The sequence below is a fragment of the Gasterosteus aculeatus genome, chromosome 12 (assembly GCF_964276395.1).
Source record: "Gasterosteus aculeatus chromosome 12, fGasAcu3.hap1.1, whole genome shotgun sequence".
In the NCBI taxonomy this organism is placed as follows: domain Eukaryota; kingdom Metazoa; phylum Chordata; class Actinopteri; order Perciformes; family Gasterosteidae; genus Gasterosteus; species Gasterosteus aculeatus.
Window position 1 is genome coordinate 13,586,003 of NC_135700.1, and position 22,687 is coordinate 13,608,689.

General features: G+C 42.4%; 1 protein-coding gene across 2 annotated transcripts; it reads right to left on the reverse strand.

The window, feature by feature from the left end:
• Window positions 1–17,898: 17,898 nt before the first annotated feature.
• irf8 (interferon regulatory factor 8) lies at window positions 17,899–21,909 on the reverse strand. Of its 2 annotated transcripts, none has more exons than XM_040164941.2 (9): window positions 21,410–21,909; window positions 21,120–21,290; window positions 20,544–20,727; window positions 20,300–20,400; window positions 20,123–20,180; window positions 19,675–19,722; window positions 19,133–19,525; window positions 18,887–19,002; window positions 17,899–18,763 (listed from the first exon to the last, which is right to left on the reverse strand). In XM_040164941.2, exons 2-9 carry the CDS (start codon window positions 21,288–21,290, stop codon window positions 18,566–18,568), a joined length of 1,269 nt encoding a protein of 422 aa, XP_040020875.2. In that variant the 5' UTR covers window positions 21,410–21,909; the 3' UTR covers window positions 17,899–18,565. The 2 variants fall into 2 exon arrangements, with proteins under 2 accessions (XP_040020875.2, XP_040020884.2); XM_040164950.2 differs by having other exon boundaries at window positions 21,120–21,330.
• Between the last annotated feature and the right edge of the window lie 778 nt (window positions 21,910–22,687).

Consider the following 22,687-nt stretch of genomic DNA (forward strand, 5'->3'; position numbering starts at 1 on the left):
AACAACGTCACTGAGAAGCTTTTTCGGGAACAACTCTTCTTCCTGTCGTAGTTACAGGGCTTTCTCCAGACTTAACTGTCTTGTAAACCATGTAAAAGCTACACAAAGAAACATGAGAGCCTGCATGTGAGGGAGGCTGGAGGAGGTGATGGTAATTTCCAAGCTCAGTTTTAGAGCTTTAGCGGATCTGCCATCTATCTGATATCGACCATGGCTCTAAAACCCTCAGTGGGTGGTTCACCGTGTGTTTGTGTGTGTTTTAAGAAATCAGGTGCTTGTGTCTGAAGAAACTATTGATTAAATAAAAGTTATCCCTTTATTCCCCATTGATAATGTATCGTGACAATAGCACGTTGTAGAACCACATATTCATTTTGTAACAAGCGCATATTATCTGGTGAACATGTCATAATAGTTATAATAAAATATATCTACATCATATTTTCACTTTCCCTTGAATTTTTTTAACCACCTAAAAATATGGATATTTATGATTTCCCACAATGAATAAAATATTGCTTTGTTTGTTGCAACATTTCTCTGTCTTATAAGGAGATAAGTGAGACCTTACAGGGGTGATAGATCGAACCGCCGGACATTTAAACCGACCAGACACCAACGGATCGGAAACCACATCCATTTGGGTGAGATTGAGTCCTTGGATGGAGCCCTGTTCACAGCAATCAGGAAACGGGACATTCATCCGCTGGTACATTTGGAAGGAACAGTGTTTTAAACAGAGACTTTACATTTTATTTTACAGATTTTCCCTTTTGTCCCTCTGCAATTTCTTTCCATCATTGAGACTAAATGCAAGTATGACGATATATTTTGCAGTGGGCACAGGTCTGATGGGTGTAGGTTTGCCTTCATATAAAAGAGGAGAGGAAAGGAGCGAATGAGACAACAGATGAATGTGTGTGTGTGGGTGGTCTTGTGAAACGAGAGCGCACGGCCGTGAAGGTTCTACACTGCAAGTGGAAGTGAACTGTTAAAGGCCGCAGGAGCAGCCTGACTGAAATCACAATATGCTGAAATGAAACAAAAAAAAATACATGGAGATGGGAAAACATTGTCCCGTAGAGACGTGCTGAGGGGCCACGGATGGGCCTGTCGGCCCTCCTCTACAAAGCAATTCTTTCACAAGGCAAACATGCATGGGACTGTTAGGGCTGCTGAAGTATCAATAGATTGAAATAGTTGGACAACCAAAGCGAGGTCAGAGTGGAGTGAAGCAGGAGGTCCTGAGTTATCAGAGGCCGCTGATGTTGGAGGCGCCGACTGCGGCTTTCTGAGTCCACGACATTCACATGAGCAATATTGCAACTGGAAAGTGACTGAAAGAACTATTTAAAAGGAGGGAAATGGACGACAACAAGCTGTTCAGTTCAAGCTATTACGCCCACGGTTCATTTGTAGTGTAACGTTTTGTGCTTGCTGAGGAACTGCTTTCCAACAGCATCAAGTGTATCTGTTCATTTTATTATCAGAGGATTGACAGCTACAATGGCCTCGACGTGAGAGGCTTCGATAACCACTGTTTTTTGTATACCGTGGATGGATGGACCAGAGATTAAATTACCCCATTTCTCTCTCAGTCCCCTCACTCTGACAGGCTTCACTCTCTCAGTCTGTCTGTCTCTGTGGATTTCCTGTGGCCTCAGGGCTCTTCTACACCCCCCCCACCCACCCCCCACAACCATCACAGGCTCACACACAAGAACTTACACAGACATACGCACATAAACACACATACACAATCAGCTCAGTGTCTCTGGGGCCGTGATGATAAGGATCTGCAGCCCGGTCCACCACTTCCCTCTGGGGTCAGAATGGAGGAGATGCTGCCAATAACAGACATGTTAGTTTGTGTGTGTCTGTGTGCGTGTGCGTGTGTGTGTGTCACGTCGGGCACTCTGCATGCATGCGTACCTCTGAAAGTTTATATCTGAGAGGGGGGGAGACAAATGAACAAAAAGGTCGAGAGAGAAAGATAAATAGATAGAAAGAGCAAGAGAGAGAGGGAGGGAGATTTGCCCTCTGAACGGAGTATAAGGAGGGCAGAAGCTCTTTTAGCTTCAGGGCTTCAGCCTGTGCCAATGGTTTCCAGATGGGCCTCATTTGCCCCTCACTGTTCCAATGGACCACTGTCCTCCACCATATATGTCCATACACACACATACAGAAACACACTCATGAGACACACATAATACCCTAAAAACACAGCAACATACATGTAAAGCCAGTACAACAGAGAGGAGAGAAGTCCGCTGTTAAAGAGGGAAAAGTACGGCCCGACTTGTCAATCAGCCACGCTGGTACGTTATACTTAAAGAAAATGTCAGCCAAGAAATTGCACTACAGACATGTCAAAGATTGATTTGGTGTAATGGTTGATCCATTGCAGATAACTGAGGGTTTTTCTTAGAGATAACATTGCAGAATAATCAAATGCTGATCAAAATGTCTGTTTAAGCTATGGTCTTAAACAAAGAGTGATGACAGAAGGTCTTCCTTCTTCCTCTTCACTTTAAAAGTATTGTAACTGCATATGTTAAAGTTCCTGATTATTAACTGCTTCAAAATAACTGAACTATAAAACTAAAAAACGAAAGACAGCTCGGTAGCTCCATGCAGACTGCAATGAGAAGGAGTCAGAGATGTAATGAGTGTTAATGAAGGTCCTAAAAAACATTTTAATCTTGGTTGGACCAAGTTGTCTGATGTAACTGTGAATTTCAACAAATGTGATCCAATATCGGCTTTTCATAGTTTTGGAATTTGCTCTACTCTTTAATATCAATTTCTGTATTGTGCTCAATAAAGTAAATACGGATCCCAGTGAAATGAGAATGAATGAATGAATGAATGGTGAAAGTGTTTAAACTGCAATAAGGATGACGGTTCATATGATACAATATTACTATAAAGATGCACTTTGTATTTTAATGATTTTTCTATTTTATTATAGTTCAAGAACCTTCAGTCTGTACTTGAATATGCTTTCGAGGACATGCACATAGTTACTTTACCCCACTAAACTACACCCCCACCCACACATACACACCTCCCCAAACACAGATAAACATGGTGTGGTCCTTCCCACGCACCGCTGTGGCCGTACAAAGACTCTGTGTTCGTGGGCCTCCAGTGTGGCGATGCGTGACACGGCGGTGTGAAGCTGCCTGTAAAACCCACAGAAACAGGTAAGGGTCACAGACAACAGCTCGCATGGAGGGTCCGCCTGTGCTTTCTCACCGCGCTTGTGCCGAGTGTTAGGCTGTGTTTGTATAGGGGGGTGCGTGTGTGCCCCAAGCCCTGTATCTTTGCAGACAACGTGGTATTAAACAGCATGTGGATCTGCACCCGTTGCCCAGCACTCATGATGAGTGTGAGCATCCACTAACCCTCGTGCTATTCTCACACACACGCACACACCCACACACACACACACACACACACACACACACACGCACACACCCACATTGTAAATATGAACACATTTTCTGCAACCAACGACACAGGCACACGTGTACTCATCAGACTTGGAGCACCACATATGGTACCGGTTTTAACCTTCTCTTTCCACTGTCCAAAACCAGAAGTTATCGCCAGCCAACGATGGACACATCTGTAAACGGAGGATATATCATTAGCAATAGTTAACAGCCTCCCAGTGTTTACATCATTGATACACAGCTCTTGGAGAATGTCAAACAAGCACCGTGGATAAATAAGTCTGCCAGGTGGAACTATTGATCTCCAAGTAGCGGCGCTACACCTCAAGATCGATTGATACCCTCATTAGCCAATTGGATTTGGCCCCGACCGCAATGCAAAATATGTGTTTGTTATTGTGTGAGAAAAATGACTCCATTGGGGATAAAGCTGGCCGGGCTGATAAAAGGGGAGCAGGGATGGTGACAGAGGGGAAAATAAAGAGAGGTTGGAGACGGGGAAAGTTGTGTTGAGAGGAAGAAAGTCTACAAAATTGAAGATGTTGATGGAAAGGTTAAGGGTTCACCTTTGAATGAAAGAGAATGAAAAAAAGACAGCCAACTACTTATCATTTAAGCACGTGATGTGCATCCATGCGAATGTATGTTTCTCTGAGTGCCGGTTGTGTATTGTCGCAACATACATTAGACGTGCATGTACGTGCTGGCCGGCTGGCAGAACATCTGGTTTCCATGAGGGCCTGAGCAGGCTGAGAGCAGCCAAGTACAGCACAGAAGGTATTAAAGGTAATTTACTTATTAGAGAAAAAAGACTCAATCTCTAGAACTGTAATTGTAAATGGAGATGAGGCTTATCTGAAGGACTATCAGTATCCTTGTAGGAGAAAGACATGCAGGCAAGCAGTGGCAGTTTAACACACACACACATGTATACGTCATAGCCATAAACACAGTCGGCATGCGAGCACAAGCACACATTAACACAATCCAACATAATTCTATTTGGGATTTCTTTTACTGATGCGTTATCTGAACCTTCCCTGTCAGTGCAATAAAAACATGGGAGATAAATGCTCTGAATAAATCATGACCATGCTCCTGTGAGGGCTGATGATGGCCGGTTGAATCCTATATTCTGTATAAATGTGGAAAATACAATACAGTATCATGCAGGAATACGAAACAAAAAAATTAAAGAAAGATAGGAATACAATGATATTCATCAGCGATGCAAATATTTTACAGTAAGGGATTTTGTTATAAAGACCAGGGCCACCCTCTTTATTCCCAAAATGCAGAAGACCTTTCCTTGATCATTTTCCCTCCTGCTTTGCCGCAGCTTTTCTTTCCTGTCTGTGGTGTCACCATTGGTTTCTTGTCCAAGCCGGCTCTGATGCTGCACAATATATACTGGCCCGGGCACTACACCCAAATAGTAACTGTGAGGTTTCTTTAGTGTAGGGATGACACCACTGCAATAAAAAGCAGCAGTTACGTTCCGAGCCATTTCAAACGTACGTCAAACTTGACCTGGACATGATGGAAATAAACCAGAAGCTTGGTCTAAACACAGGAAGAAAAGTAGACATGGCTTACCTTGATTCACCCCCAGGCAGTCTGATAATGTAGGCGACCAACTCCACAACGTGGTAAGAGGCTATGTGTCAAAAAACTAACATCTACATGGGAATGCTTTTACTCAATGACACTATTTCATTTCCACGGTCCAAACAGACATCTTTCTTTATGCGTTGCTGCTAGACGCTGTCATGGTGAAGTTATTTCACTTTGGGTACAATGAGATGACATCAGTGTTTAGTGATGCCGTCCCTGTTAAGGTCTCTGTTTGTAAATAGGATCACGCTTTTGTGGGCACTCTTCATGTTTCTGCAGTGAACCGCAACTTTTTTCACCTTTCTGCAAATGCCACATCATAAACTACCAGTCAGGCGATGAATAGTACTGCAAGTACAAATGATCTGGGAAATAAATGATATATTGATATAATCAGCCAGACAATGCCCCCAACCCTATCGACCCTCAATCTTTCCGGGCCTCCACTGAGTGGCTGACCTGCCGTGTTAGTTGTCTTCCAATGATCTATGCCTCTGGTGTACTCCCCCATAAAAAAAATGCTTCTTCTGTGCCTCACACGCTGAGAAGCCATCTGCACCGGTCTTGACTCAGCTGAAGTGGGATAATCCAAAAACACGCAAGACACTGAACCGTTCCACGTGGGCCTGTGACAAAATTATATCGTAACACGTCTGGTACACTAAGAAAAATTCCAACCCCACGCTTTGCGCACATCATATGCTTCATATCTTCCACCTCCCACATTCACAGAATGAAGAGAATAGCACGCATATGTTGTTCCACGAGTCAACGTAGATTTGTGCGCATGTGTGATCGTTAAGCAACTTTGCTTCTCAAGCGGACCGACAAGAACAAATCTGCGTTGGTCTGTGATTGTGTTGGAAAGATAAGACGAGCTGTGATGGGTTATATTTTGTGATGAGGGAAGCTGATACGCGCCTGCGCTTATCATTTACCACAACCTCCACTCACCTTTGCTCTTTGAAGATTTACCACAGCGCGGTCAGCAGCGCGAGCTGCCGAGATCTGTTGTGATGTGTTTGTGTGTTTGGGGTGGGAGGAAGGTTGTTGGATTAGGGAAGACACTTTTTGGCACCTAATCCGTTGATTGATGGAGTAAATTGGGTGGGCCAGGGCTCACTGGAAGGAGGAGTGGGTGACGTCTGCCCTCAACTGTCTCCCCCCTGATCGAACCTTACACAGTGGTGGCCAGAAAGGCCCTGCAACGGATTAACAAGTTCACACACACAGACGGCCACAAATTAAATTACCCTCTCGAGTCAGTGTTCGTGAGCATGTTAATATACCCATCTTTACACAATGAGGCTTGACTGTGTGTGCGTCAGCGCGTGTCAGCGTGTGCCAGATTTCAGAAAAGTTTACGAGAGGGAACTCTTTGTCTGTTCTGTGTCTCTGTGTCAGAGTGACTTTACCACAGTGATCTGGCTCGTTTCTTCCTCTCCAGCCCTCGAAAATGCTTTTCTCCCACTTCTTTATTCTATACCATGGAGGAAATTCTCTTTTACTTATTTCTCCGTTATCTTCTCCACAGTGCATGAGTCGACGGGCTCTGCAGACCTCTCAACAGAGTGTAGTGATGCAAAGAGTGTACAATTTAGTCCACTTGTGGTAACGCCTGTAAATTAGAAGAGATTATATTTTTTGGAGTCTGAGACATGGGCCTGTAGTATTTCCATTTATTCGTTGCACTTGGCTATGATTTCTGTATCCCTTCATCTCTTTATCCATCTGTCTATGCGTTTCTGGGTCCAGGGAGATGCTCTAACCTCAGCTGTCTGTGTGGCCTCCTTTGTTGTAATTTTGGGCTGCTGTTCGCTTTCCAGAGAAACCGCGTGTGTCATAGCCTCGGAAATAGATCTGTGTTTACATCACCTTAAACTCAGCCCTATGCTTGTTTTTAAAGATGTTCTGTGGAGACTCTGAGGAAAAATGTTTCTTTTTCTTTGGGTTGGAAAAGAAATCACCAGGTATACATGAATTATTTGGGATTTCACGTTATAAAGCTGTTTTATTATTTAGCAGCTATAAGAAATATGTTTCAAAGGTTTCTTCTCTGTTTCTTTATGTTAATAGCTAAGAAGGGTTTCCTGATATTATATCATGACCAGCATCTGATGCCCAATGAGCAACTGTAGCCTTCCATGTCTCCTCAACAGGGATGATGAGGGAAAAGCCTTTGGATTTATAGCATTGTACATGACTCCCCCTACAGGACGCGGCCTGCACTGTAAAGAGGAAAAACTTTTATCGTCACAAAAAACATACTTAAACCGTCAATTTCCATTGAAACAGAGTCGATTTACCAAACCCTATGTCACACATTTGATACCAGTTGCTATTTTATCTCACCCACATTCATTGATATATATTTACATTTTCTTATACCACCAACTATCTGTGCCTACCTTTCCTAACTAGTGTGACTAACTACGCTCGGTGCTGCCGCGGCTCGCGGTCTAGATGAGAAAACGACGATACGTCTGAGTGTTGTCTACCTCTTGATGAGTGGCCGATAAGGCGGTAGGGGTCAAATCTGAGTGGTCATCTCCTCTCCGCTCTCAGTGCACGCCATAAATCACATGGCAGTGTCTGGGTGCTGTCAGAGCTGCCTGCTGCCCACCAGGGTTAAACCAACAGTGGCCTGAGAGGGGAGGTGGATCGGCAGGGGGAGGCCCGGGTAAATGCAGCTTTGTCTTCTTTACTGACAGCGAGACAACCGAGAAACTCTCACTGTGGACATCCTCCGTCAGCCTTCAAATTTAAGGGTATTTTTATATAGCGACTTTCATCTGCTACCTTCACATCCTCCCGCTCCAATAACTTGCTTTTATGCAACGACGCTTCTCTCGCCACATCAGTGACTTTCTTTCAGCAAACTTATTTTCAAGTCAATCTGCCGCTCCGTTGCTCCCCTTCCTCTTTGTGCCTCCATTCTTTCCATAAGAACCAAGTGGAGGCCTTAGACAGAGCTAAAGATAGAGCTCCTTAGAGCCTTCATCCGTCATTCCGTGACAGTATTGTAATCAGGCCCAGAAGATCCTGCCTACAGGACGGGCCCGACAAGGGGCTAGAGCAGCCCTGGGCCCGCTGGAAGGCTGCCAGCCCGAGGGAGGCGTGCGAGTAAACACAACCTAACCCTCATACTCAATCTCGTGTCAGAGGGTTCTGCAGGACAAATTTATACACCGCCGCTGAGAGCTGTTGAATAATACAATGTATTAGCTCTGAGTTTATTAACTCTACTGGCTCCACCGGAGAGCGGACCATCGCTTTGTCAGAACGAATTGAGTGACAAAAAATCATTTAAGAGAGGGAAAAAAATATAAGTTGGACATGGATGAGAGAAATTGGTAAAGAATGATGCGCAAAACGTCCGGAATAGGATCAAATGAAACGATCGGCAGAAAGCAGCTTGGTTTGTCCTTATTTCGTCTGTGCTCCACTAGCGCTCCTCCAGGGGTCAGTCTCACTGCTCTGACTACTATACCTTCAAGGAAGTAGTATTTGGAATTACACAAGAGTATATGTACAGCTTAAACAGTCAGAGTGAGACTTTACATTCTTAACCAATAGTGGGATTCCCTGAAAGGTCCTACGCGTCTGATCAGAAATGGAGGACTATGAGTGACTCAGCGAAATAGTGAATGAATCAAAATTACATTAAACAGTCCCACGAATACATTTTACAGCAATATTCTTTAGAGCCTTGTTGTATGTATTTTTTAGTTGGTTTTCTGGGGGATTGGGCATGTAAAAGTGGAGGGAATGGACTGAAAGAAAGAGAGGGATGAGGAAAGAGGTGGAGTTTTGCAAGATGTTATCAACATCCTGTCTGTGTGACCTGGTGCTAATGCTCATGTAAGACAGCAATCTGCTGGCTCCGGTAATCCTAACAAAGAATTATCTCTATCATACACACGGCGAGACAGTCATATTGTCATATTATTTTTTATTTAGTGTTAATTAGTAAAGGGACATCAAAGTAATATTTAGAGTATTTAAAAGAAATAAAAAACTAACCTTGCTTACACCAGAAAAGCAACACTTCTTAATCCTAGCAAAGTCATCTCCTCTCCAATATCTTACACGCTTGCAATGAATAAGAGAGAGAGAGAGAGAGAGGGAGAGAGAGAGAGAGAGGAGGCAAGAAAGCTGCAGCTCCGGTAACTTCCAGGAAGTCTGTTAATGTGGGAAAGGTGAGGGTAGAGCAGATTGGGTTTAGGGGTTAGAGGTAGGGTAAGCGTATGGGCCTGGAGCTGCAGCCAGTCTGTTTAATGATGGATGTCCACAGCAAGGGAGCCTTTTTCTTTTTTTCACGTGGACCACAACAATTAATTGAGTAGCAGCTCACGTACAAACAAATATTCCCTCATGTGTGCATTGACACTGATGCCACCGATGAACACCGATGGGAATTAGCTCCATTTGACATCTTAAAGTTTACACAATAAATATGATATGCAGCACTTAACCATAATTGGCTTGAAATCCTTATAGGTTTGCACTGACTACGGATGTTGGGCAACATTTCCTGGGTTAAGACGTGCTGTCCAGGTATCACCAGCTGGCTCTAACTCGCTCAGAACTCATCATCCCAAACATCTGTTATTACAGGAAATCGCGTGTGGAATTAGCATCAATCTGTACAACACATCTGTACTAAGGGAGCACAATGACGCAGGCAGAGAATGTGAGCGGGGAGTGCGTTGGTCGGATGGTATGTGTGTGGGAATTCAGCTTAAAAGTAAGGTTAGATATAGGTCAGTATATGATTTAATGTCAATTCTACTTTAAGATAATAACCGGTAACCCGGTTTTGTTGTTAGGAGATTTTGAGTTAGTGTGTGAGAGTATTTGTATTTGCGTCCGTCACTGAGGTGCGTGTGGTCCTGCTGAAATGATAGATGTATCATTCTACCACCTCACCCTCACCCCCCTCTCATGAGCGCGAGACAGGGGGGGGGTCGGAGGGAGGCGGGGGGATGGGGGTGCAGTAAACAGTGAGACATGCATGTAGGAGGTCTTGGTGCAGACTAAAGCCAGAGCTGTCAGGATCCCAGACAGAGATACAGATAGATCCCATCCCTTCACACGCTGCCACCACACAGCGCCATAAACCTTCCCACCGACCAGCCGGGGCCCAGTGACCATCAACCGGGGTCATCGGCGGGCCCCCAAAGCAGCCAACCAGCCACCACTCCATGTCAGAACCAAGCCTTGCTGTGCGTTCACTTTGTATGTCTGATTGCATTGTTTGCTTCAGCGACGGTGAAATCTTTGCCCAGAGTTCGCATAATGGTGCCATTTGGGTAAGTCTTTTGTTACTTGAAATAGACCACCTAATCACAGGCAAAAGGTTTCATTCCTTTTCATTTTTGTTAATCTTGCAAGATTAGACAGAGCTTGAGAGAGATATGCTGCTTTCTACGCATAATTGCAACCTTAAGGGAAAATATACTGTAATGAAAAAGACATCAGAAATTGGGAATACAAACCTCAACAAAGATTAAAGAAGAAAAAAAGGCCACAAAACCACATAATAAAGAATAGATGATGAAAGAAAGACGAAATTGAATTAAAATTGGCAACCATTCTTTTGCGTCTAAGAAACTCCCCATGAGGGACATATTGTGTGATATCTGTAGCAACACTGCAATACACAACGCTCAAATAGATTCAAAACTCAAGATGAAACAGAAAAATTAGAGAGTGCATTTGTTCACATCACAAGGATTCACGTATTTAGTGGTTTTGATATTTTATGTGTGTGTGTGTGTGTGTGTGTGTGTGTGTGTGTGTGTGTGTGTGTGTGTGTGTGTGTGTGTGTGTGTGTGTGTGTGTGACATGTAGGCGTAAGAAGGTGGAAGTCACCCCTATTCTGACCTTCTTTTCGCCCAAGGGTCACTGAGTGTTCAGGAGGATGCAGACACCCAGGCTGATGGATGACAATTCAGCCGTTTCCCTGGGTTCATATTTACTCGGGAAATCGTAATTCACCCCCTGGGAGAGGCTGAAGGGCCGACCAGGTCCAGTCTGCTGCACACCCATTTTCTCCTGGATCCAGGATGCGTGAAGTGGCTGAGAGCTCAAGCTGATGATTAAGGAAAGGTGGAGTAAATCTTCAACCAGAGGTGTCCCCTTTTCAAACTTTTCTGTGCGTGAGTTTTACTGGGCCGAGGTTCAACGCCGTATATGGCGCAACCAGAAATACAGCTTTGTTTACTGCCAAACACATGTATATTTACACACATTCTTTGTCATCACAGGATGTGACGACAGCATGAATCCCTCATGACCCATTGTTGAGTGTGAATGCAGGCGTACAGGAGGGAAAAGGGCCTAAAATGTTGTACACTCATTGGTAATATTTTAACAAATTTTAAAGTTTCAAGTTCAGCCCTTTTGATCTGATAGTTCCCACACTTTAAAATATAACTGAAACTTCTGTCCGTGTGAGATGCATAAAGCCCTTCTCGGAGCGGAGGCTTGCTTGTACAACCCCCTGAACGTGCTCTCACATACAAACTTCGAAAGAACTTTCAATTCCGTGGCCCAAAATAACGCCGAGACGCTGAACAGCTTTTCCTAAGTTCCTCACACAGCCGTGAAGTGGACAAGTGGACAAGTCGGAGCCAAACACTTGGCTCTAAAATTAGTGTGATAAAATAAAAAGCATGAGCTTGCGTCTTTAAAGTCCTCTGCTTTACTAAATAATGACATCATAGGTCACTGGAGCTACCTAATGGGGCGAATGACCAAGACTGATGATTCCTCGGCTCAGTGCGCGCCATCAGCACCTGAAGTCTCTGCCAAGTATTCAATTAGGGTCAGTGAGTAATTGGGTGTAGATGAAGCAGAGATTGTCATTTGTCTCAATGTGGAAAGTCTTATATGTGTGTGTGTCTGTGTGTGTGTGTATGCGCGCGTGTGTGTGCGAGGGAGCTTGTAACAGAGAGAAAGAAGGAAAGATTGCATTTTGCTAGTCGTGTCTAGAGTGACTTAGCAATAAAAAAAAAAAGTGTTCCTCAACAAGCCACGTAAACACTTGAGACGTTTCTGGATCTGTCCCGGGCGTCCCCACCATCTGCTTGTCAGGCCCGTTAATTAGACCAAAGTTAACGGAACAAAAGACAGCAAAGCTCATGAAATAGATGCTGAGCAGTTTCAGGCTGTTGAAACCTCACATAACAATTCCTGGTATGAAAGCTATTCATTCCCAAAATTCATAATATTTTTTTTGGGGAAGAAATGACAACTGAATTTCAGTCACTATTATAAACGCTGTTGATTCTATCTTCCAAAACCTACTGTTGAAGGTAAATATATTGGAACAACACATCCAGTAACTTTAATATCAAGCAGAGAGTCTGTGTTTTGGCCTGCAGTGTATTTTGTGACGACTTCTGATCAGATTAGACTTCACTATGATCAACAAGACAACAACCTCACTCATCGTGAGCACTTCAGTCTCTTGTGACAGCAACAATCCATTTTGGCCTTTTTTTCTGTTTGCTTCTCCTTTCTGCTAAACTGCAATTGTTAAAATAACAGGACTAAAAGAGCACAATACACTTAATGAACACAACAACAAGTGACTTTGGTACGCATCTCAATGGGCAAGTAGAGCCAATACATATTAGTACTTGACTTTTTAATGAAAAGGCTTTTGTTTGTACATGTATTTAGTTCAAAACATATTGTATTTTGAGAAATGTTGACAGAAATGATGTTTGGCATGATGTTGCCACTAGGTGGCAATATAAAGCTGTAGGCGGTTGGTGTGGTTTGTTGATATTATCTATCATTCTGTACAAAAATGTTTTAGCAAAAAAACAATAAGAAAGCTGATTAAAATATTATTACAAATTAAACATATTACAACAACACTTAATTTGGTAACAACAAGCTATTTCCTCTTTTTCATTAGTTTCACTCTCTCTTTTCATCTCTTTCAGCACTATTATCACATGATCTTTTTGCCCTAAATTACATAAGCAGGACTTTCCCTCAAACACTGTAAACTGTGAAAAGCATCATGGTTAACTTTCTGCTTCACTGGTCACGAGAGCCACTGCCTTTTGTCTCCTTCTATGAAATGGAACAGAGTAAAGGAACATGCAAATTTAATTTGATAGAGATGCATTTTAACATTTCATCGGTTTGCTGCTTTTAAACAATTCTTCACAATTTCTTCAAGATGAATTTTCTTTTAGATTAAATACTCGTTTTATTAGCGCATCGAGTGCAATTAAATTCAGGTTGACAGTAAACCTACAAAAGTGAATGAATGAATGGAACAAATCCACTGCGTGAATGATACTAACAGGTACTTCTACCTCTGCGACGTGATGTTTGGATTTTGGGGTTTCAAAGGGGGAAGTATGTACTGTCACTGTACTTTCTTGGCCTCACACAGTTGTGAGCCGAGCTGCAGTGGAACTATTTTAGAGCACCTTTAAATAATCTCCATCCCAGAAGCACCTGCTGCCTGGCTAGTGTGCGGCTTCTTGTGTAATAGACGCGACTTACAGCGTCGGTCTAACGATAGTTGGAAACAAGGTTCAAAACCCCAAAGATCCTGTTCCTCAATCAACAACGGAGTCAGATGTCATCAACCACATACAATACAAAAAAATGACAACAAAAATGACTCACAAATTGCACAAAAAATAGCTCGGGTGTATTGTTGTGGTTTGATGCTGTTGTTGTTGTTGCTGTTTAGTATTTTACCCCCCAAATTGATCTGTCTCACATTATAAAAATCTTATTTCTTAATATATTCAGCATGCATCCATAAAATGAGTAAAACGTCTGTTGAGTAAGCAGAAAACCTATCTCTCAGATACCTTTCTGTTACCTCACAAGTGTCACCTTTCTGGCCACATCCCGTCACCATTTGTGCTTTGCATGCTCACATGCACACACGCACACGGTGAGCACTGAGCTGTGAGCTGCATGTCAATACCGCTCTCATGCTCCCTTGGCTTTTGCTCCCCCAGGGACTATCACCCCACCCTGGCCTTCCCCTCCAGTCTGACACCCATCACCCTTTTTCTTTTTCTACTAAGTTTTGTTTTTGTTGAATATGAAACAGAAGTACAACATGTATGGATTCTAAGTTACAAACTACCTATGACTATTTCTGTGCCAATTCCCCGCATTTCCAAGGTACTCAAAAAAAAGAATCAAAATGACAATCTCAAACAAACAAAACTGCGTGGATTCCCTCCCATTCATATTAAACTGCTATGGACCAAAGTTTACGAGTTGTCTAAATCTCACTGGCTGTTCCTCTTTTGAGTTGGAGAAGTTGTGTGCGGGAACATCTTCCCTGGCTCCTTCCTGTGTTTCCTGTCCAGAGACTGATCAGGCGGTCAGGGATCACTCTTGTCAAAGGGTGGAGCGACCAGAAAAGAGACTTATGCAATTCTCAGCTGTCTCTTCAGCCGCTGGTTGACATATATAACGTAGCCAGTCTCCTTCTTTATGATGGCTTTGAATTGAGTTTTCCCTACAATTCTACTTCATCGGTACATGATCTGACCTATTTTCATTTAAAACTTGGCGGGCTGGAGTCAGAGCTCCCTGACATATCAGTCACACATGAGTGACTCAAATTTAAACCTTAGAAAAACAGCTACACAGGCAGCCGTGGTACTTTTATTTTATTGTATTTCTGAGGTCCTGAGTGTTGGATTTTCAGATAAAACGTATTCACACTGTACAGGCAGCTTAATGCTGAAATCCGAACATTTTCGTATTTGATAGTCCGATAACGTTTTACAATAAACCGCTTTCTCATAAATCCACATACTTCCTTGTCTTCATTTTCATATGTGAACTCTTCCCTGTGACATCATACTATTTCCGCTTTTTGCCCATTTTGCCATCTCTCTTGTTGTCTTCAAAATAGATGAAGAAATAAAACGATTTGGAGCTTTAGTACGTTCGTCATTCTGAGCCACTGTCAAGACTTTGGACCAAATGAGCAGTTAAATAAACCTCGATCAGTGCGTGGCTTCAGGGACCTTTGACGTGAACTGATACTGCTTAGAGGATATGATCCCTGATAATCTAGGCTACCAGGGCCTGCGTGTGTGTGTGTGTGTGTGTGTGTGCGTACACAACGTGTGTGGTTAGGTGGCTTTCTCCCTGCGTCCCAGGATGTGGGCTCCCTGTCCACCTGTGTCTCCACTCGCAGCGTCCTCAAGGCTCTTCCAGTTCCTCTCTGGGTGGCTATTCTCATCTCAGCCACACTGATTCTAAACCAGCATTGTCCCCAGAGACACCAACAACGCAATCAACACTGCAACTTGCATAACACAACCTGCTCATGGTATTTCATAACTTCCTGCCACAGCGTTCTTTGCATATGTTTTGTCTCACCTGGTATATCATCAATGAGCCTTATAATTACACGAGTTAAAGATAAACAAATCGCCTCTTAAGTTTACAAGACCCCAGGTAACAATGGGTTGACTTGCTATTGTTCATCTGAAAAATTGGAAAACAACAACTTAAAGGTCAGTGCTGAGCCTGCAGTCAAAAAAGGACATTGCTTAAAATAACTGAGGAGTCAGCAATAGAGCCAAATCAGGAAACAACACAAATAGTAATTCCTTTAATCTAACAGGAAAACTCGTTTTTGATTTCCTTGAAGTGCTGCTTTTCACAAAACTTGCATCGCTTCCTATTAGCAGCTACTGCACAACACAGTGTAATGAAACGCCGTGGAGCAGATGCCCATGGCGACGCACGGTGAGAACATCAGTTCTGTTTGTCACTTGTCTCTAATGATTTATTGTGGGAAGCCTCAGACACCACAAAGAGATGTTGCAATACAAAGAGAACCACATTGCAGACAACACTGCAAATGTGACAGAAAAGAGATTCTGTTGGCAGAAATGCACGCAACCATGTGCTTCCTTCTCTTCCTACGCTGCTCCGGGTAGAGATGGGGAGGATAAAATGATATTGCTATTAAATAAAAGTGTCAATGTCACAATCCAATTATTGTGTTAGTCAACATAATTATAACTAAAGTCATTATTAAAAAAAGCAGCCTTTTCTTGGAAGTGGTTTCTCCTCCTTTACAGTTTGATTTTCCGTCTCCTCTCAGACACAAACACAGTTGCACTCTGTGTTGAATAAATCAGAATATAGTAAATCATGTTGTCCACTGTGCCTGTTACAGTATGTATCTACAATATCCATCAACCTCTGGTTTTGCTGGTTTACTGAAACTAGAATCTGGGAATTAATGTTGTGGACTAGGATACATAGCTAAAATATAATATATAGAAATATATTGAATACATATATATATATTTAAAGGAACACCAGGATCTAACCAAAAGTAACAACATCTGCCATCACCTTTAAAGATCACTACAATGTTGTAACGTTCTGCTGTAATCTGCACAAAGGTATGGAAACACACTTTGTATATTTTGTTTTCTATGGACAAAACATGGCTATTTGTTTCCAGTCTTTTTACATTGATTCATTCAGTGTAATTCCAGGTTTTCATCTAAAATACTAATATCCCAGATTACACTATCTGTGTTTCCTAAATACTTTATTGCGACCCAGTCTCAGACGTGCTATTTGGGGGGGTTGGAGGGCTGGGCTCTAGTTTCCTGTGACAGTTTTTGAAGTAAGTTCCTGTTCTGTAGAACTGACAGAAGTCCCCTATAGATAACCACACACACACAAGCACACACATACCCACCTGTGTTTTTCCTTCACTGAACCCTTGATGAGATATTCTAATTTAAGTGTTACATGTCATGTGTTGTCCCACAGATGAAAAGCACATGACTTTCACGTATTCAGGCACTTTCCAGAGGAAACCTTTTGTTTTTTATTTCACCAACAGACAGTAGCGATGTACAGTGTGTAAAGTAGACGTGGCATCGTTCATAGTGACCATTGGAAAACCCAGTTCTGCAACTGAAATGACTTCTTTGCTGTTGCATCTATTTTGTGTGAGTGTTTGCGTGTCAATAATGCTTAATCTTAAAGGTGTGCAAACTTCTTCCAATGTTTCCACTATATACTTGGTCTGAAATGTGGGACGACACTGTCCTCTGTCCTTTAATGACCTAGTGTGTGAGACACATGAGGAGAAGGAGAATATTAATAAAAGAAGAAGGGATTGTTGTCTCATAGTGAATCATTCTAGTTGGTCATCTCTCTTGGTGTCCTTTCTCTGTGACTCACCAGGGACACAAAGGAGGGGGGAGAGTTTATCGGCCTTAGATCCTCCTTTAAGTTTCATTTAGTGTTTAGTTGTATCTTTCCCGAACAGGAGTGTTAAACAATAGCGAATGTAGTGGAGAAGTTTCCTCTAGACTGAAAAGTACTGTTGCTGTTGTCGAAAGAAAATAACTGAACAAAAACTTTTATAATAACTGAACAAAAACGTTTAAACGTTTATGTGCAGAGACATTTTTTAATAGAATGTTTAAATTCGATCTTCAGTAATTACTCATTGTCCTATAAAATATGAAATTAATTTCATACTGTTACATCTCATTATAGATGGATGTTAAATTTGCTTTAAAGCATTAGTGTAGCTTGAAATGTTTCATCTATGGAGCGTTAGATAAAGTCAGTCAAGCATCGACACAAGCAGAAATACTTGTTTTTCAATTTTGCCATTTTCATGCACCAATGATTTATATTCACTTCACTTGGGTTTCCAGTTGCAGAGACATATTAGCATAAGTAACCAACCGCAAACATCATGCTTGTTATCGTTGGTGTGAAAGTTATTTTATCCGTGTCGGTTATGCAGTTTAAGCATAAGTGCAGAGCCAAGTTCCACATGTTGATTTAATTTATTTTTACAGATCAATGAAATGGTTGAAATGACTACCTGGTTATGTTATATGTGGTTATTGAGCTTTGATCCTATGTCTATTATGGTAAACATTTAGCATTGGTAAAAAAAACAACAGAAAATAACATTATTTACAGACGAGCCCGTGCAGTTTAGTACAAACTTAGTTTTACTAGAAATGCAGATCATAGAAAATATTGATAGTAAAACCTATCTGTAATGCAAAAAAACATTGCATTGAAAATTCCAAAAGATTTTATCAAGTCATACAAATATTTCAAAAGAATCGAAAAATTTCTGAAAGAATATCCATCTCCATCATTTAACACCAATCTGTTCTTGAGTTGTGTGTACCATATAAAAATATATCACATTTTCTCGTGAGCTGGATGATAACATGATTACTATTTCTTATGATAAAAAAGAAGTTAGACGCAGCGTGTATTAGCACTGTATATACAACAGATAAACAAATAATAGAGAAATCCTACATTTCGAGCTTTACTACTCCTTACGCATGTCTACAATGTGATTGGTATGAACCTAAAGAGTCAAAACTAACCGGAATACCTGAATTCCCTTCAGAGTACGCTAGGAGAACAAATGTCTATAAAAGGTGTGTTCCAAGCACGTTGCTGCTCACAGTTCAGGCAGTGATGGGCATGTTGTCCCTGTAGCAGGCGGACTTCTGGGGGCCGCTGTAGCTGCACAGGTCCTGGTAGATGCGAGCCATCTGGTCACTGGCCGCAGAATCAGACATGTCCAGGTGTGAGTTGTTGCAGTAGGGCTGCGGTCGACGCACGTTCACTGCCTCCAGCAGGTGCTGGCAGTTGACCATTGTGATCTGCCAATGGGAGAGGAGACAACAAACAGCATTTACAGCGATTCATCTTTCTCTGTCTTGGGAAGGTGTCAGGAATCTGAATTCCGAATTTTGACTGGCACATTATGACTGGACTGGTCTCACCTGCACAATGATCAGTTTGCTCTTGGCGTTGCTCAGATCATGCAGCTCCTCACCAAAACACAGAGTCACTGCCGGGTCGGGAGCAGGAAACTGCCCCTCCTGGTACAGCTGCAGAGCTGGAACACACAAAGTAGGTGAACAGCTGTCAGAACAATCTTTGTAATTATTATGATTTTGATCGCCGTGAGCATTGATGAGAAATGTATGTGTTTTGAGCTTTTAAAATGACTAAACATGGAGGCTCACCTTGAAGAAACTTTTCGGTGTCAAAAATCTTGACGACAGCGTCCCTCTCAAGTTTCGAAGGCATGGGATTGTATTGCGAGCCCCCCGCTCCCAGCCCGCTCCAGAAGACTCGGCTCTGGCACAGCCTTTTGATGAAGATGCCGTCCTGGTTGGCACGTACCAGCACGCCTCTCTCCAGGTGGCCCAGGAGCTTATGCGTGACATGGCGCTGGCGGTCATACTCTATGAGCTCAGCAGAGGGGAAATGAACACTCTGCATGCTGTCTGAACTGTATAGAGCTCCACGACCCACGTGCTGCTGTGGGGAGATGCGGCAGCCTTCGGGATAAGTGACAGACGTGGTGTTCATCAGTTTTCCTCCGTAGTAGAAACTGATCATCATCTGGGAGAAAGCTAGAGCAGAGAACGTTTGGTGAGCTTTGCAGATTGGAAATAATAATGACACAAAAAGAAATGTGTGGAGCGGTGTTATTATTACTGCCAATATCCGACTATGGAGCGTATGTTATAATGACACTTTCATGGAGAACGTCAATGAATACCTGAGCTGACGTTGCTTGATGGCAAAGGGTCCTGATGCAGAGGGAAAGCTGTGAAATACGAGAGGGCATAATGAGTCATGGGGCGTATCACAACAGTGGACACGCACAACCACTGTCGTGTCATTATTTTGCTGCATCATCAGAAAAAATATTTCTCTAGCACCTCCATGCAAAATTATCCTCTTAGTCAGCAGACTTCAACAGGATGTTAGTCAATTCTTCCATTGCAGAATTCAACAGTCAACCAACTCTATTTAGCATGCACAATCACAGTGACATATCACTGAGCGTTTCACTGGGGTTGATTCCAAATTAAAATTGCCATTATAGCTCATACCTCTCAAACACCAAATAGTCTTACTTCAAAAACAACACAAAATGCTAAGATGTGTTATAGTGTCTAGCCACAACGATAACTGAACTGTCAGGGGACAATTTATTGTCTTACCATTGATGTTGCCGTGGGACCAATACTCAGGACTGGCCTGTATGCTGCAGCCTTCCTCCTGTGAAAAGACTACAATGTGAGAAACTGTTTTCAACAAAGCACCTTTGTACACATAGAGGAACGAGAGAGGGAAGGATTGTGTTTTAATAAATTGTTTGAAGTACAAGGTAGTCTCACCTCTTTAATGAGCTCCTCTATCGCTGCAGGGCTGCAGTCCATGTCAGGGATATCCACAGAGCTGATGGTAGCCGTCATGGTCATTACTGAGCTTTTGCCATCTTGAGGGGAAAGAAACGTACATGAAGATTTGGTTATTGGCACAAACATGCAACTTCTTTTGAATGAAATGACAATCAGTTAACAAGTTAACATCAGTTAAGGTAATCAATGTTGCGTTTCATCACATCTGTTGCAAACTCACTCTTCTGCTCTTCCTCAGGTACAATCCGGTATACTTTATAGGGCTCAGAGATGTCCAGTTGTGACCTTTCTGTCACCTCATCGAAGTCAGGGCTTTTATTCAGGGCACAGCGGAGTCTGGTCTTCCATGTTGCGGGCTCAGCCTTTTCCCCCTCCTTAAACTTGCCTTTAAACACAGCCCAAGCCTGTGGAGGGAAAAGGTCATGTTAAATACAGTGTAATATGTATGGGATTAAAGTTGGAAAACAAATAGGAAACCTATTTTCAATTTTAAAAAAGGAACATAAAGAAGTCATAAATAAATTCATAATAATATTGGCATTTACAATTCAACACTAATGCTACAGTGTTTAAATAACACCAGTACATTAGTTTTAAGTTTCCTTCATTATTATCTCAAATTGAAATTAATTTATTCAATGTTGTTAATGTTAAAAGGCGTAGGTTTAAGGTTAAGACTGACATTATTGTTTACGTCACATAAGAACTTGACCTGTGATCAAGTTGTGCTTTTACGCACAGCGCTGTGTGAAACCAAAAGTGTCCCCACGGAACGTGAAGAAGAGTGCTGCCAAACCTTAAAAATGGACGCGTCTACTTCTTGGTTGTAATCCTGCTTCCCTGCGTGTTTCCATGGAATTCGGAACATGGTGCGACTCTCATCCTCCCACTGCAGTCCGGAGTACTGCCCGCTCTGGATCTGCTCCACCAGCCACTGCTTCAGCCTGCGACCTCCCGAGTTGGACATCTTAACGGAGAAAAGTTGATTTTAAATTTCCTCCTTGTACCTAAATGACGAGGATATAATTATGATGTTATTGGATTGTGTTGGACCACCTTTTTCGATATGAAAGTAAACGCACTTACGGTTAGTTGAACTGTTCCTGTGAGTGATATCCTGAGACGTTGATGGATGTCCGCCTCTCAGATTTGATCAAGTGGGTTCAGCTTCTGCCTGACACATGCCAATCGATTTGATTGCGCTGCGAGTTATGAATGAAGCAGCAGCGAGATGATTTGACGACGCCGCCTGGACGCTGACCAATGAGGTGCGTTCGAGGCTCGGTAGCTCCGCCCATTCCGGAAGTATTTTTCTTCTAACTTCGGGCGTTTACAAGAAATGGCCTGACAGGAGCCGCCGGGGTTGTAAAGCGGCGGCCCACGCAAATGCCCACGCAGACGCGCAGTGTTGAACAAGCTCGGAGAGTCACAAGTTACCTTGAGCCGTGGGGGGAATTCTGCGCTCAAACGCGCCGAGGCCCACTCAGTGAGCTGCTAATGACAAACACCGTCTTCAGTGCACGCGCACGCGCGCGTCCGTGTGGTGGTGACTCCAACAGGTGGATGCCAGAAGTCCTCATTCCCATATGCGTGCTTGGGATCAAAAGGAGGATTCACTGTGCGCTAAATAATAAAGTTCAACATCATCACACGTCTTGCGGGTCAAGCATTTACTCCTGAAGTCCATCTTCCATAAAGTCACACCTTCTCTGCAATTATCTCCTGGGCTGTTTGTCCATTAATTGATTATTTCATTTACAGCAAGGTTTTTTGGATTTTCCAACAAACATTGCTGTGTTTGAGCTTGTTAGTTGTGAGGGTTTGCTCTGATTTTATGAAAGCATGTTGATGTTCTTCACAAAGTGAAACGTCCCATTGTTTCATTTCTGACAGGTTTCATTGGACTTGTGCCTCTAGTGCGGTACAAACAAGAGAGAATATGAATTTTGATATTGATTTAGGTATGTTTACGGAATAATATTGTAGATATTATTCAACTGAGCTATTCAAATTCAATGTAAAGTAATCTCGCATGTTAGAAGTACAGCTGCAGTGATACCTTCGGCTAATTAAATTAATTATAATTAAAGGTATCTATGTAATCCATAACTCTTTGATTGAATATGGTTTTCAGTTTTAGCACTTGAAGATGATGAAGTCTTGGTATCATGTAAAAAAGTAGAATTATACATTAACTGATAATTTGATTTGATGGTTTATTGTCTATTTAATATGAAATCAAAAATTAAAGTCATTTAAAGCATTTACTTTAAATGTCCTTGATAGTACTACGACTATACTATAATACTAATACTTTTCTGGTAGTAAATTATAAAACACACTGATTTTTACAACGCCGCAGTC